Consider the following 14,169-nt stretch of genomic DNA (forward strand, 5'->3'; position numbering starts at 1 on the left):
CAGAGCAGATACGGTGGTATCTTGTGGCTTGGCTGTAAATGATGGATCTTTTTGTATGTGAAGGATGGAAGCTGGAGTTGTGGAGGTAGCTGCATCTGTCTGTGGGTTTCTTGTATATAGATGTTTGTATACAGCCATCACTGATTGAGACCGTGGTGTCCAAAAAATTGACTTTTTCTGGGGAGTAGTCAATTTTGAATCTGATTGTAGGATGGTATGTATTGAAGGCAGAAATAAAATTGTTTCAGAGTTTCTTCACCCTCCGTCCAAATCATAAAAATATCATCGAAGGATGCTATATTGGAGAAACAGGCCAGATGCTTAAGACATGAACAATGCTGGTGCCAGTAGGGTTCCCACACCTGTTGGTCAACATTTTACAGGACCAGGACACTGTACCCACCCCTCACCTATCCACACCCATCCTGATAGAATATCAATGATATGCTTTGATGTCCCCATGCATACCTCCTACCCACCCCCATCCTCCCACCCTGTCAGACTGTCATAGTAATGCTTGAATGTTTTCACTTATATACACTGTCAGCTAGCACATTTGCTTATTTCCGATCTGACGAAGAAGGGCAACCTTCGAAAGCTAATCAAGAAATGTATTAAGTTATGTCCAATAAAAAAGGTATCATCTTATTTTCTTTTCCATGTTTTATTTTGTTTGATTTCTATTGTCTGGTAATAGAATGATGGAGAACTCCTTTTTTCAACGTCATAGCAAGGGAAGTATAAAGTGTCCGCTTTTCTTCAGTTGCAGAAAGGAGGCAGAGAAGTTGTGCTGGATGTCTGCTGCACGTCTTATCTTCCGCCTCGACCGATATACTCATATCACCCCTCTCCTCAAGTCATTTCACTGGCTTCCGATCAGATAACGCATACAGTTCAAGCTTCTCCTACTAACCTACAAATGCACTTGATCTGCAGCCCCTCCTTACCTCTCTACACTCATCTCCCCTTACGCTCCTACCCGTAACCTCCACTCTGAAGACAAATCCCTTCTTTCAGAACCCTTCTACACCACCGCCAACTCCAGGCTCCACCCTTTCTGCCTCGCCTCACCCCATGCTTGGAACAAACTCCCTGAGCCCATACGCCAGGCCCCCTCCCTGCCACTCTTCAAATCATTGCTCAAAGCCCACCTCTTCAATGTCGCCTTCGGCACCTAATCACTACACCTCTACTCAGGAATTCTGGACTGCCCCAACTTGACATTTCGTCCTTTAGATTGTAAGCTCCTTTGAGCAGGGACCGTTCTTTGTTGATTTGTAATTTGTACAGCGTTGCGTAACCCTAGTAGTGCTCTAGAAATGTTAAGTAGTAGTAGGATGTGCTGGTGCAGCCTTAGCCAGAGTGTTGGCCTTTGAGTCTCTTGTTCTCCTGGCAGCTCTTAGGTTGAATAGTGCATAGTATAGTGAAACACTCATTACTGGTGATTCTAATAACTCTGGGTTGGCTTCGTCCTTGATATGCAGATCTTTTCTGTTACTGTGTTCTTCAATCCTGTTTACTGAGATGACTGGACCTTCTTAATTGGGATTGTGTGTTCATGGAAGATCTGGATCCCTTATGGCTTATAGCTTGGCCCTTGAAAGGCTTTGCCTGAGAATAGGATTTTTATTCTCCATCATTGCTACTGTACTGAAGGCCCACAGATAATCTACTTCCTTAGTTTGTCAGAGTTAGGAGATTTATCTGCCATCATTTACTATGTTATGTTTATGTAATGTTTGAGCAGTGTTGTTCAGCTTGTGATAATATCCCCTTGGAAAGTGAAAATCATTTTGATTCTCTGTTTTTTACAGATGGGCTAGAGTGAGGTTTGCCTCTTAATTCACTTAAAGTACAGGTGGTGGCACTCTTGTTTCATGGACAAAATTGGTAGATTCTTTTGCAGCCCAACCAGATGTTCATTTTTTGTGGTTGGGGTTGGGATTTAATATACCTCTATCATATGTCTTAAAAATACTGAGTGGAGTGTTACGGATAGAGGTGAATTGCTTTTTTACTAGGGAGGCTAGGGGGCACACAATGAACCTACTAAGTAGTACATTTAAAACAAATTAGAGAAAATATTTCTTCACCCAGTGTGTAATTAAACTCTGGAATTCATTGCCAGAGAATATAGTAAAAGCAGTTAGCTTAGCAGGGTTTAAAAAAGGTTTAGCTAATTTCCTAAAAGAAAAGTCCATAAGTCATTATTAAGATGGACTTGGGAAAATCCACTGCCTATTTGGATAAGCAGCATAAAATCTATTTACTGGGATCTTGCCAGGTATTTGTGTTGGAAATAGGATTCTGGGCATGATGGACCTTCGGTCTGTCCCAGTATGGCAATTCTTTTGTTCTTACATTAGGTTCTTAGATCAGGATCCACACTGGAAGGTTGAGAGGTTTGTAATATGCTTGGATTGTGTGCCCGCCGCTGATCTGTAAATAGTTCTGCATATGAGTCCTGCAAAAGTATTAATTTTTTTCTTAAGTATTGTAGCTGTTTCTACTATTATATCTTTAACATTATCATGCCAACAGGATCCTGGCTACATAGGGTTGCCAGCTTTTGACAAAGAAAAATCTAGCACCTGCTCCACTACTTGCTTCGGTCTTGTCATGCCTCCATACCCTTCCCCAAGTCCTTTGGCACACCTACCTTTTCACCCTTCCCCTACCTCACCCCTCAGCAACACACTGTCCACACCAGAGTTGCTATCTCAAAAGTAAAAACTACTTCATCTTCTGTGATTATTTGATAAACTTATCTTGCTATCTGTAACTGATCCATATGTTCTGTTAAGTGTGTATGAGGTTATGCATTGAGTGGCTCTCTTTTCTGTTATTGATTGTACACTGCTCCAACCTGTGTACCAGATGGAACAGTATATCAAATATTAAACATTAGCTTTTCATATCAGCAACAGGCTATTTTTATAAATATTTTTTATTTTATTTATTCATGACATTTATACCCCACATTAGCCTGAAATAGACTCAAGTTCAGTGTGGCTTACAAACAATAAAGCGAATAAAACATAATGTACAGAATATAACACAAATTACAATAAGTTCAAGAAGCAAATTAATATATGTGCAATAATTAACCAAGGATTTAAACTATCTCTAGGACAAACACATAATTAAGGGTGGCAGGACTAGATGGGAAACAAGATTAAGAAAAGGGTGTGGGTAAATTCAATCAACATGTAGAGAGTAAGCCTATCCCTGGACAGCCTTTGGTTGTTCGCTTCATGAAAGGTTTGCTTTTGTCAAAGCCCCCTGTCAAACCTCCACCAGTGTCATGGGATCTCAACGTCGTTCTCTCCCAGCTGATGAAAGAGCTCCTTTTGAGCCACTGAATCCTTTCCATCTGAAGTACTTGACCTGGAAGGTCATTTTCTTGGTGGCTGTTACTTCAGCTCGTAGAGTCAGTGAGCTTCAAGCCCTGGTAGTGCATGCACCTTATTTCAAGTTTCATCATAACAGAGTAGTCCTCCACATTCACCCTAAGTTCTTGCCGAAGGTGGTGTTGGAGTTCCTTCTGAACCAGTCAATTGTCTTGCCAACATTTTTTTCCCATCCTCATACACGCCCTGGTGAAAACAAGTTGCACACCTTGGACTGTAAGAGAGCATTGGCCTTTTACGTGGAGCGGACAAAGCCCTACAGACAGTCCGCCCAATTGTTTGTTTCTTTCGATCCCAACAGGAGGAGAGTCGCCATCGGAAAACGCACAATCTCTAATTGGCTAGTGGATTGCCTATCTTTTTTTCTTATGCCCAAGCTGGGCTGACTCTAGAGGGCCATGTCACGGCTCATAATGTCAGAGCCATGGCTGTGTCAGTGGCTTACTTGAAGTCAGCTTCTATGGAAGAGATTTGCAAGGCTGCAACTTGGTAATCAGTCCACACATTCACATCTCACTACTGCCTTCAGCAGGGTACCCGACACGACAGTCGGTTTGGACAGTTGGTGCTGCAGAATCTGTTCGGGGTTTAGAATCCAACTCCACCCTCCTAGGCCCATTTCTGTTCTGTTCCAGGCTGCACTCTCACTTAGTTGTGTTTCTTTTCAGGTCAATCTCTGTTATGTCCTCGCCGTTGCGAGGTCCAATTGGCCAATGTTCATTGTTTTGAGTGAGCCTGGGTGCTAGGGATACCCCAATCGTGAGAACAAGCAGCCTGCTTGTCCTCGGAGAAAGTAAAGATACATACCTGTAGCAGGTATTCTCCGAGGACAGCAGGCTGATTGTTCTCACAAACCTGCCCTCCTCCCCTTTGGAGTTGTTGTTCTCTTTTTGCTTTTGGACCACACTGAGGGACTTGCGCGATGGGCAGGAAACTGATCCGTGCATGCGCAGTGCACAACGCTCGCGCACCAGAAGACTCTGGAAGATTTTTTGATATTTTGCTGGCAAAACTTCCGTTCCTGGGCCGACGTGGACATTGACCCAATCGTGAGAACAATCAGCCTGCTGTCCTCGGAGAATACCTGCTACAGGTATGTATCTTCACTTTATCTACGGCCTCACACCGGCCTACGTGACTTAGTTAATTGACCTTCCAATAAGAAACATGATGGAAACAACAAGATCATACCTAACCTTCCACTATGTAAAGGCCTGAAATACAAATCGCCATACGCCTCCAGCTTCTCCTCCTTAGGCACCCAACTCTGGAATGCACTATGGAAAGACCTGAAACTCACAAACAACTACCTCAACTTCAGGAAAAACCTAAAAAACACATCTCTTCAGGAAGTTCCTCCCCTCTGCGACTTCATAACTTCTTAACCACTATAAACATCCCAAAATAACCTCAAAAATGGAAAACGATAACCTCCCTCCCACAAATACTACCTATTCCTCCCAAATGCTTTGTAAACACAATCTACGCTACTACTAATCATTGGCATTAAGTAATCCATAACTAATTGATATTCTGTAATTTGCCTCTGTTGTAATATGTAAGCCACATTGAACCTTCCAAGGGTGGGAAAATGTGAGATATAAATGCAATAAATAAATAAATAAATAAACTAACATGCAAGATATCAGAGATGCCTACTTCCAAACACTGATGTATTTTATTTGAAATTATTTGGAATATATATTTCTACCTTTGTTTGAGCATTGTATTTTTCCCTTCACTTTGGTTCCATTGTGTCTCTTTTGTCTTTCTCTGTTTTTTGTCTTCTTGTGTTTGCAGGGTCTCCTTCCCAGCATCTCTTCTCTGTATCCTTGTCCCTCCCCTCTCACTTCCCTTCCTCATGCACACTCCACTCTGTGGCCAGCATATCCCCCTCTGTCTCTCTCCTGCTCCCCTCTCCCCCACTGCCTGATATTTCTCCCTTTCTCTATGGATCCAGTGTCTCTCCCTATCTTTAACCCTCTCCCCCCCCCTCCGAACTGGTCAGTCTCCTCTCTCAGATTCTCCAGCAGATCCAGCATCTCTTCGTCATCTCCTCCCCCCCCCCCCCAACAAGTCCATCATCTCTGAAGTCCCTCTTTGTCTTTCCCTTCCCCAGATCCAGCATCTCTCTCTCTCTCTCTCTCTCTCTCCTCCTCCTCCTCCTCCTCCTCCTCATGTAGACAATTCAGGCAGGCAGCCTCTGGATGTTTTCAGGGCCTTCCCTCTGTCGCATCCTCCTGCATGGAAACTAAATGTTGTATCATAGGAGGTAAGATGTGGCTGAAGAAAGGCCCTGGAGATTGCCACAGCTGCCAAATGTCAAGACATGTTTTCAGGATCGAAAAAGGAGAGAGGGACAGAGGTAGTGGGAGAGATGCTGGCATGGGGAAAGAAGAGAGAGGGGAGGGATATTGGCACTTCTGGGCCACAGTGTCGGGGGCAAAAAACAATGACTTTTGTACTGCTGGTTTTGAGGGTCTGCCGACAAACAGCCTGGCCATTAAAATACTAATTGAATTAAAATACTGAATTTTTCAAATGAAAAATATTTCCAGTAAATATAACAGTATTAAATCCTAAACCAGAAATTTTGAAACTTCATCAAATAAAATAATTGTAAATATGATGTGCTCAGAAACTTATATGTGACTAATTCAAAACGTGCTTAGCACATTTCCCGCCACTAGTATCTGTCTTTGCACACTAGGCTTATTGTCCATTAATAGTTCACAATCTGTCTCCAAATCATTCAAACAGTCCAGTTAAAAAAACTTATCTGTATGATATGGCTGTTGTAGGATGTCTTGTGACTAGCCACTGTTCCAGCAATCACAGCAAAAAAAAAATCCTCTCTGTTGATAGATACTGGCTGTAATCATTCAACATAAACAATATATTCAGCAGTGTTGGATATAGCAAAGGAGTTGTGATACCATGAGCATACAAAAGTAGAATCTTAGGACATATGACAAGGGATTGGCTTTGAATGGTAGACAAATCTTTTAAATAAATAAATATACTGAGTTTCCAGTTAGTATCAAACAGGGTGCATGCTGCTTGCAAGTCAGTTGCATCACTAGAGGCCCGGTAGGCTATTACCTGCTTCCTGAAGTGGAGGGAGTTCTGATTTAGGTGTTGCTCTTGAGTAAGTTTTCAGGAGGTGGGTATTTCTTTGAAGAAGGCCAGTCTTGTGCATGATTCCTTTGGTAAAGCATAATTAGGGATGCTCCTTAAGTGGACTTCAGAGACCTCAGAAGTGCTTGGAAGAATTATCTGTTTTTCGAGTAATCTAATGTGTATCCTCTAAGGGCCTGGAGGATCAGATAGTGTATTAAATTTAGCCCTGTAAGGTAGTGGTAGTTAGTAAATGTTTTTCTAAAAGTATATACTGTAATTTGATTTTACCACTTTAAACCTAACAGCCATTTTGTGGCATTCTCAGTTAATTGGAGCTGCTATAAATCTTTCATAGGCAGATCATAATATCATTATACAGCATATTACAGTAACCCAGCCATGTTAATGGTATAGACTACTATGATGAGAACTGTCTTCTCAGTGTACAAAGGAAGATTTATTACAGGGAAAGGGGATGGGATTTAATGTACCACTTTTCTGTGGTTACAATCAAAGTGGTTTACATATGATATACGGTACTTATTTTTTGTACCTGGGCAATGGAGGGTTAATTGGCTTGCCCAGAGTAGCTGCAGCACTGTACCAACCATTAGGCTACTCCTCCACTGCTTAATATAGTTGTCCTAAATGATGAGCCTTGGAGTCCTGCTAAATTCGGCACTATGGGGCTCATTTTCAAAGCACTTAGACTTACAAAGTTCCATAGGTTCCTATGTAACTTTGAAAGTCTAAGTGCTTTGAAAATAAGCCTCATAGTCACTCTTTTAAATGTCACCTGAATTTGGGTAACATAATGCTTAATTCAGCAGCATACCAAGGCTTATGACCTGTTGTTTCAGTGGAAATTGATAGCTCCCACAGGATCTTCTTTTTTACTTGGGGTTAGGCTGAGGCCCTCGCTTACTAATGTGCATGAATGCTCATTAAATAACACAAGCCCCATTATTCTTAGTGGGACCTAATTACTAATGAGAGAAAACAACAAGGCAAAGAATCCGCCAAATCCAGCGTGGAAGATATAAAATCAGGAGGCAGATCATATAAAAAGGTAGTCTTTAATAAAGTAAAATGCTTCCAGTTCAATATACATCAGTGCCCGACGTGACCTTGTTTCACCAACAATACTGGCTGCGTCAGGGGCAGTATGAACAGTGGATGAGATCTTCTTTAATCTGAGTTTGAAGTTTCTTCTTACCAAGTGATATAGCAGCTTGCTCTTCAGAATCTTTTGCTCTGCTACCACGTATCTTATTTATGTGCATCTCCCAACAATAAATTCAAACTTTCAAACTGATCTTAGAGGTCGCCAGTAACGGCGATAGTTTTTACAGGTTGCCAGTGGCAGCCCCAGAGTTGTCCCTCTGCCTTGTCCAGCACATTAGTTAAATGAGTAGAAAAAGTAATGTTTTACTCTATCAACTCATGAATCACCGTGAGACATGCAATTATTACAGCCTCTTTTGGAGCACCCTCATTCATTCCTCCAAAAAGTGATCAATAATTTTAAGGGCTACTGTAAAAATTTTGTATCTGTATGGTATCAACAGCCCAGTGTAATTCCATCTCAGTCCATTGACATTATTCCTACACAGACACTTTTTCATCTCAAGATCTGATAGTGTGCCTACTGTCTTCTTCAAATTCTGATCTACAGGGGAGTCATTCTTAACCTGCCTCTGCCAACTATAATAGTATGATAGTGTTAAACTGTGTTGAACATTGCTGAGAAATCCTGCAACATTAGCACTCAGCTGTATCACCTGTCACAGTTTCTGTGGAGGTTGTCTAGCAGGGAGTGGAGGAGTAGCCTAATCTTTAGTGCAATGGGCTTTGCTCCTGGTGACTTGAGTTCAATTCCCAGTGCAGCTCCTTGCGACCTTGGGCAAGTCACTTAACCCTCCATTACCCCAGGTACAAAAACTTAGATTATGAGCCCACTAGGGACAGAAAAAGTACCTGCATATAGTGTGTACAGCACAGTGTATGTCTAGTAGCACTATAGAAGTTAGTAGTAGTAGAGGCAAAAAATGTCTGTTCTCTAACTGGGTCTGAACCTGGGTTGAAATGGATCTGAACATTTTTTTTTTCTTTTAGCCAAATTCCGAGTTGAGTGCAAATGACCTGTTCTATGACTTTTCCCAGAAGATAGATACTTGGTTGGTAGTTCTGCAGCACTTCTTGATCAAGAGTGCTCCTTTTAGAGCTGTAGCAGCAGCCCTTAAATTTTTATGGCCCTTTCTGTTTGGCCTCTGCTTGTCAGTTTCACTAATTTTGATGGGTGGGGGGTCAATAGAGTGTGATGTCAACCATAGCTCAGGTAATAGTGTTAGAGTGAAATGAGTTGATTCTGAGTTTACTATTGGTGAAGATGGCAAGGAAGAGTTGGGATGCTATAAAAGTTCACATTTAATCACTGTGGAGCAGGGGTTCTCAACCCACTCCTCGTGACACACCTAGTTGGCCAGGTTTTCAGGATATCCACAATGATTATGCGGATTTCAATAGAATGAAGGTAGTGCATTCAAATTTATCTCAAAACATATCCATTGATTGAGAACCCCTACTGTGGAGGGAAGTAGATTTCAAATCATATGGCAGTGCCTAAGGGTAAGGTTTGCCCTGGGGAGATTGTAAGGGAGAGATATTTGGGAATTGAGTAGAGTAGTAATTTGGTATAATAAGTTTATTGGAATACTTTGTCAATAATTTGACACTGACAGCTGGTGCTAATGTTTTTAAAACTCTTATTTAGCTTGTGTGTTTACACTGAAGATATTCTGCTTACTCTCTGTGTTCTAATATTTGTTCTGCTTAGAATACATATGAATTTGTTGTAATGATAGCTGTGTTTTGTGTTACTATTCTGTTTTGTCTAAATGGAGCATAGAATTAGGAAAAAGTTGTTAATATATAGGTTTTATAAAGTCAGATTACAAATAATTATTTCATCTTTTTTCAACTAATACTGTTTATATAATTTCCATAGCAAAAGGTTACTCAGGAGCCAAGATCAAAGAAAGGGCGTCGGAATCAAAATGTGGAACCAAAAAAAGAAGTAAGTACTTTATGTAATCATTTCAGTTCAGTTGCTGTGTATGGTCTTATTCATGGGTAATTTTGCTTCAAAATAAAGTTTGACATTCGTTTGGTTTAGGAAAATTGCTAGTATTATTAGATAATCTTCCTTTGATTTGGTGGGTATTAGGTGGAGTGTGGAGTATTTGATCAGTCTATGGTGGTTTTGGAGGATGGTTATGGTATTGTATTCTGTAAGTGGGATGGATAGTGTTAAGTGGGTCAGTGTGAGGGAGTAGATTGCTAGGAGTATTTTGATTATATTGATTTTGGTGGTGATATGGGACAAATGCTTGGGAATAATGCCCTGGTCAGGTGCTCTATAGTTCTGGACACCGTTTCCTATCTGTTCCTTCCTATGTACCGCTTAGTGCCGTGGTGTAGGTATAGGTGGTATACTCATCGCTTAGATGCTCAGATTCTCAGATGGTGAGAATCTGGTGGTGGTATGCTCACGATTAGATGCTCAGATTCTCAGATGTACTAGGGCACATGGAATCCTCGGCTCTTTGGGGTGTGATTGGTGGTTGAATTTAGGAGAGATTGTTGAATTTAGGAGGGATTTGTTGGGTATTTTAGGTGTGTTGCTCCAGGATATGGCGATTCCTCGTTGATTGGAAGTCGGATTCAGCTGTTGGTGGTCCAGGGTCCTCGCTGCTGGTGTGCGCTGTGTCCGGGTTCCTTTGTCTGACGGTTGGGGCACGTCCAGCGCCCTGAGATGCGGGGGTCCGGCCTTGAGCATCTCCGCTGGTCTGGTCCTACACTACTGGGCCTCAAACAGTCGCCTAGGGCGCATGCCATGTGGCATCTGCATTGGGCTCGGTATTGCTTGCCTTGTTAGTTCGATGCAGCAACGAGTCCGCTTGCAGTTTAGTTGTTTCGTCAGAGGTGAAGTGGATTAGGCCATGATTTGCATTCTGCAAGGACTGACACTTCTGGCAACACTCAGAATCTAACAACACACGTGACTGTTCGGACTTCCTCCATTCTTGGGACTTTTCATGCTGGAATCATCAAGCAACCCATTCAAAAGGTCACACGCTTGACCTACTATCACATAAATCGACTGATAACCTCAATTTCCTATTAACCTACGTTAGTTGGTCAGCAAATCCCATGGTCAGATCACTATAAGTTAATCTGTTCCATTTCATGGCAGGAAACAGGTCCACAGCACGCCCGAACCCAAATGACATACAGCACAAGAGGAAATATAGACCCTCAGGTATTCTGGCAGTTAATCTATGAGACTGATTGGCCTTAACCGGGTGAATTCAGTTCACTTCTTCTCAAACTTGAATGAATGATGCAGAAGAATTTTAGATACCATATCTCCACTTAGAACATGGACAACAAAAAGGCATGCCGTTACGCCATGGTATAATGACGATCTTAGAAAACTCAAAACCATTACCAGACGACTCGAAAGGGCATGGAGAAAGCACAAGGACACTCGAAATCTCAATGCATGGAAGCAATCTCAAAGACAATACAAGTATGCAATTTGGCAATCTAAAAAACTCTTATTATAAATCCAAAATAGGTCCGGATTACACAGACTTGAGAAAACTCTACTTTTCGTTAACAAATTAAATACTACTACACTTACATCTACCAATATAGACATCCCATCGGCAGCAAATCTGGCCCAAGTTTTTCAAAGAAAAAATTATAAGGTTGCAGAATTCATTACCACAGAACAATTCATTCATTAGTGATTTCATCCATGGCCTGGATCCTGGTCCCAAAGAGCACCCAGCTGACCAAACGTTTTCAAACTTAACACCTCTAAAGTTGAATCTGTTACACAGGAGATACGTAGATTTTCAAGTAAATTTTGCCAATTGGATATTTGCCCAAAACTACTTACTCAAATGCGCCCCAAACTGCTTCGCTTCTGATCTGATGCAACATTTGAACTTTCTGCTTAATAATGGAATATTCCCTCTACACCATGGAAACATCTTACCCCAATTCCAAAAGACGCCAAGAAAGAAACAATGATCTTACCAACTATCGACCGATTGCATCTATTCCACTATTTATAAAATTGATGGAGAGCATGGTGAACAAACAACTCGACGAATATCTGAACCAGTTCAATATTTTGCAATGAATCACAGCCGGGATTCCGCCTGCACCGTAGCATTGAAACTGTGCTAGTCACACTCCTGTCTAATTTCAAAAAGGAAATAGCTGTAGGGAAAAGCATTCTACTTTTACAATTCATGTCACGTGCTTTTGACATGGTGAACCATACAATCCTGATACAGCTCCTCGATTACTTTGGAGCCAGTGGAAACGTCCTTGCGTGGTTGAAAGGCTTTTTAGCATCAAGAACCTACCAAGTTAAATCCAACACAACTTTATCGCCTCCATGGTCAGCAGACTGTGGTGTGCCTCAGGGCTCACCTCTTTCCCCAACACTCTTCAACATAATGTTGACTCCTCTAGCCAAGCTCTTTCCAAACTTGGTCTTAACCCGTTAATCTACGCGGATGACATCACAATCTATATCCCTTTCAGAAAGGACATAAGCAAAATAGTCAATGAAATCAGACTGGGGCTGCACACCATATTTGCTTGGGTTAACTCATTTAAATTAAAACTCAACACTGAGAAAACTCATTGTCTGATCCTCTCTCTTTCCATAACAAGTACAAACCATCCACCTTAATCACTCTTGAGCTTGCCTTACCAATCTCTGAGACTCTAAAAATCCTAGGAGTAATTGTAGATAGAAACTTAACGCTGGAGCAACAAACAAACTGTACCACCAAGAAAGCATTCTTTGCTCTTTGGAAAACTGAAACGTATAAAGCCTTATTTCCCTAGAGATGTATTTCGCAATCTAGTTCAAGCACTAGTATTAGCCACCTTGGATTATGCAATCGAATCTGTGCAGGGTGCAAAGACAGTGCTTCAAAACAAATTACAAACTGCCCAGAGTACAGCTGCTAGGCTGATCTATGGAAAGTCGAGATTCGAAAGTTCAAGGCCACTACGTGAGAAATTGCACTGGCTTCCCGTCAAAAGACCGGATAACTTGTAAAGTTTGCACCCTGGTGCATAAAATCCTCTACGGTGAAGCTCCAGCTTATATTGGATAACCTTGTCAACTTACCACCTAGGAATCTCACAGATCATCTCGTTCGTACTTAACTCTCCAATACCCTACATGTCCTGGCCCTCAAGTATAAGCCACTTACGCATCCACCTTTCCCTATGTTGGTGCTCATTTGTGGAATGGATTACCTAAATCTGTTTAACACTACTCTGATCATCTGACCTTCAGGAAACCCTCAAGACCACCTATTTGGAAAAGCATACACAAAGTCCCGCCATTGCATCCAAACTACTGAACTGTACTATCTTAACAACATCCTCAACTCTATTACCCCTTTCCCCTTCTCTGTATAACTCACTGATCTCTCCTACTTCCATGTATTTGATTGTTTGTGCTGGATTGATGTATACCTTTTCAGACTGATGTAAGCCACATTGAGCTGCCCATGGGTGGGAAAAAGTGGAATAAATGCTATAAATAAATAAATGATGACAATAATCAATGAAATCACAATCAAAGCCTCAAGAAATCATTCAGCAATATCAAACAGAACGATCATCATATCCCACCCAATTATCTCCCATCCCATATCCCCTGTGACTGTTGCCAAAAGGAAAGAAGCAATAATGTCCAGCACAAACCAGAGTAACCTAAAAGAGTAGAATATTACATATTTAGCGTATTCAAGACAGTCGAGCATACCTCCCAGGTCAGAACGCCTGCGTATGGAGTCCACTGTCAAAGAAAATGCTTTTTCATTCAGATTCCCTGGGAGTCAATCGAAAGGCGCTCCAAGTTCAAAAGCTCATACATCTGTTTATGCCATTGGGTGAACGTTAGCGGAGAAGAGTGAATCCACTGCAAAGAAGACAGTGCTTAACCAGTTAGGCAAGTTTTCCATTAAAAACCCAGATATTCGAGTGCCATCCACAATATCAGTGACTTCATCCAATGAACAATGTCTTGGAGTCACCTCCCAGTGCTTCTGATATAAACCAGCCAGAAAAGACCAAACTGCACTCCAAAGTGAAAAATAGCAGGACAAGTCCAGATGTCCTGTTAAAATTAAATCAATTCAAACTTATATTTGGTTTAGAAAGGCATTAAAAACCTATCTATTAAAGAAGTTTGTATACGTTTGACTAGTTTAGTATATATTATTTAAATGTAACAAGAAGGATATTTTATTTTGATATTTGTATTTAGGTTTGTTATTCACCAGATATTGCTGGTTTTCTTCTATTGTAATCTGCATAAAACCTACTGGGTAATTGTGGAACATAAGAATGCATGTAATTAAAGTAAAGGTAACTTTACCTAATTTTGAAAAGGAGAATAAGCACATATTTTCCCTTAGAAAATTGCTGTTAGGAACCCATAGACTTTGCATCTGCTTTTTTTTTTTTTTTTTTTACTTCTAATAGCGCTATAGAAATAAGTAGTAGCACTTCTATGGGTAGATTTCTACTGAAAAAC

At 41.1% G+C, this 14,169-nt stretch overlaps 1 protein-coding gene across 1 annotated transcript in view; it reads left to right on the forward strand.

Moving 5' to 3' along the window:
- Window positions 1-14,169, forward strand: part of ZMYND11 (zinc finger MYND-type containing 11) — a 300,714-nt gene that overhangs the window by 210,220 nt on the left and 76,325 nt on the right. The window contains exon 12 of the mRNA XM_030198790.1: window positions 9,538-9,606. Within this exon, the coding sequence (XP_030054650.1) occupies window positions 9,538-9,606 (69 nt within the window). The remainder of the gene's footprint in view (window positions 1-9,537; window positions 9,607-14,169) is intronic.

Source organism: Microcaecilia unicolor, chromosome 1 (genome assembly GCF_901765095.1).
Source record: "Microcaecilia unicolor chromosome 1, aMicUni1.1, whole genome shotgun sequence".
NCBI lineage: Eukaryota > Metazoa > Chordata > Amphibia > Gymnophiona > Siphonopidae > Microcaecilia > Microcaecilia unicolor.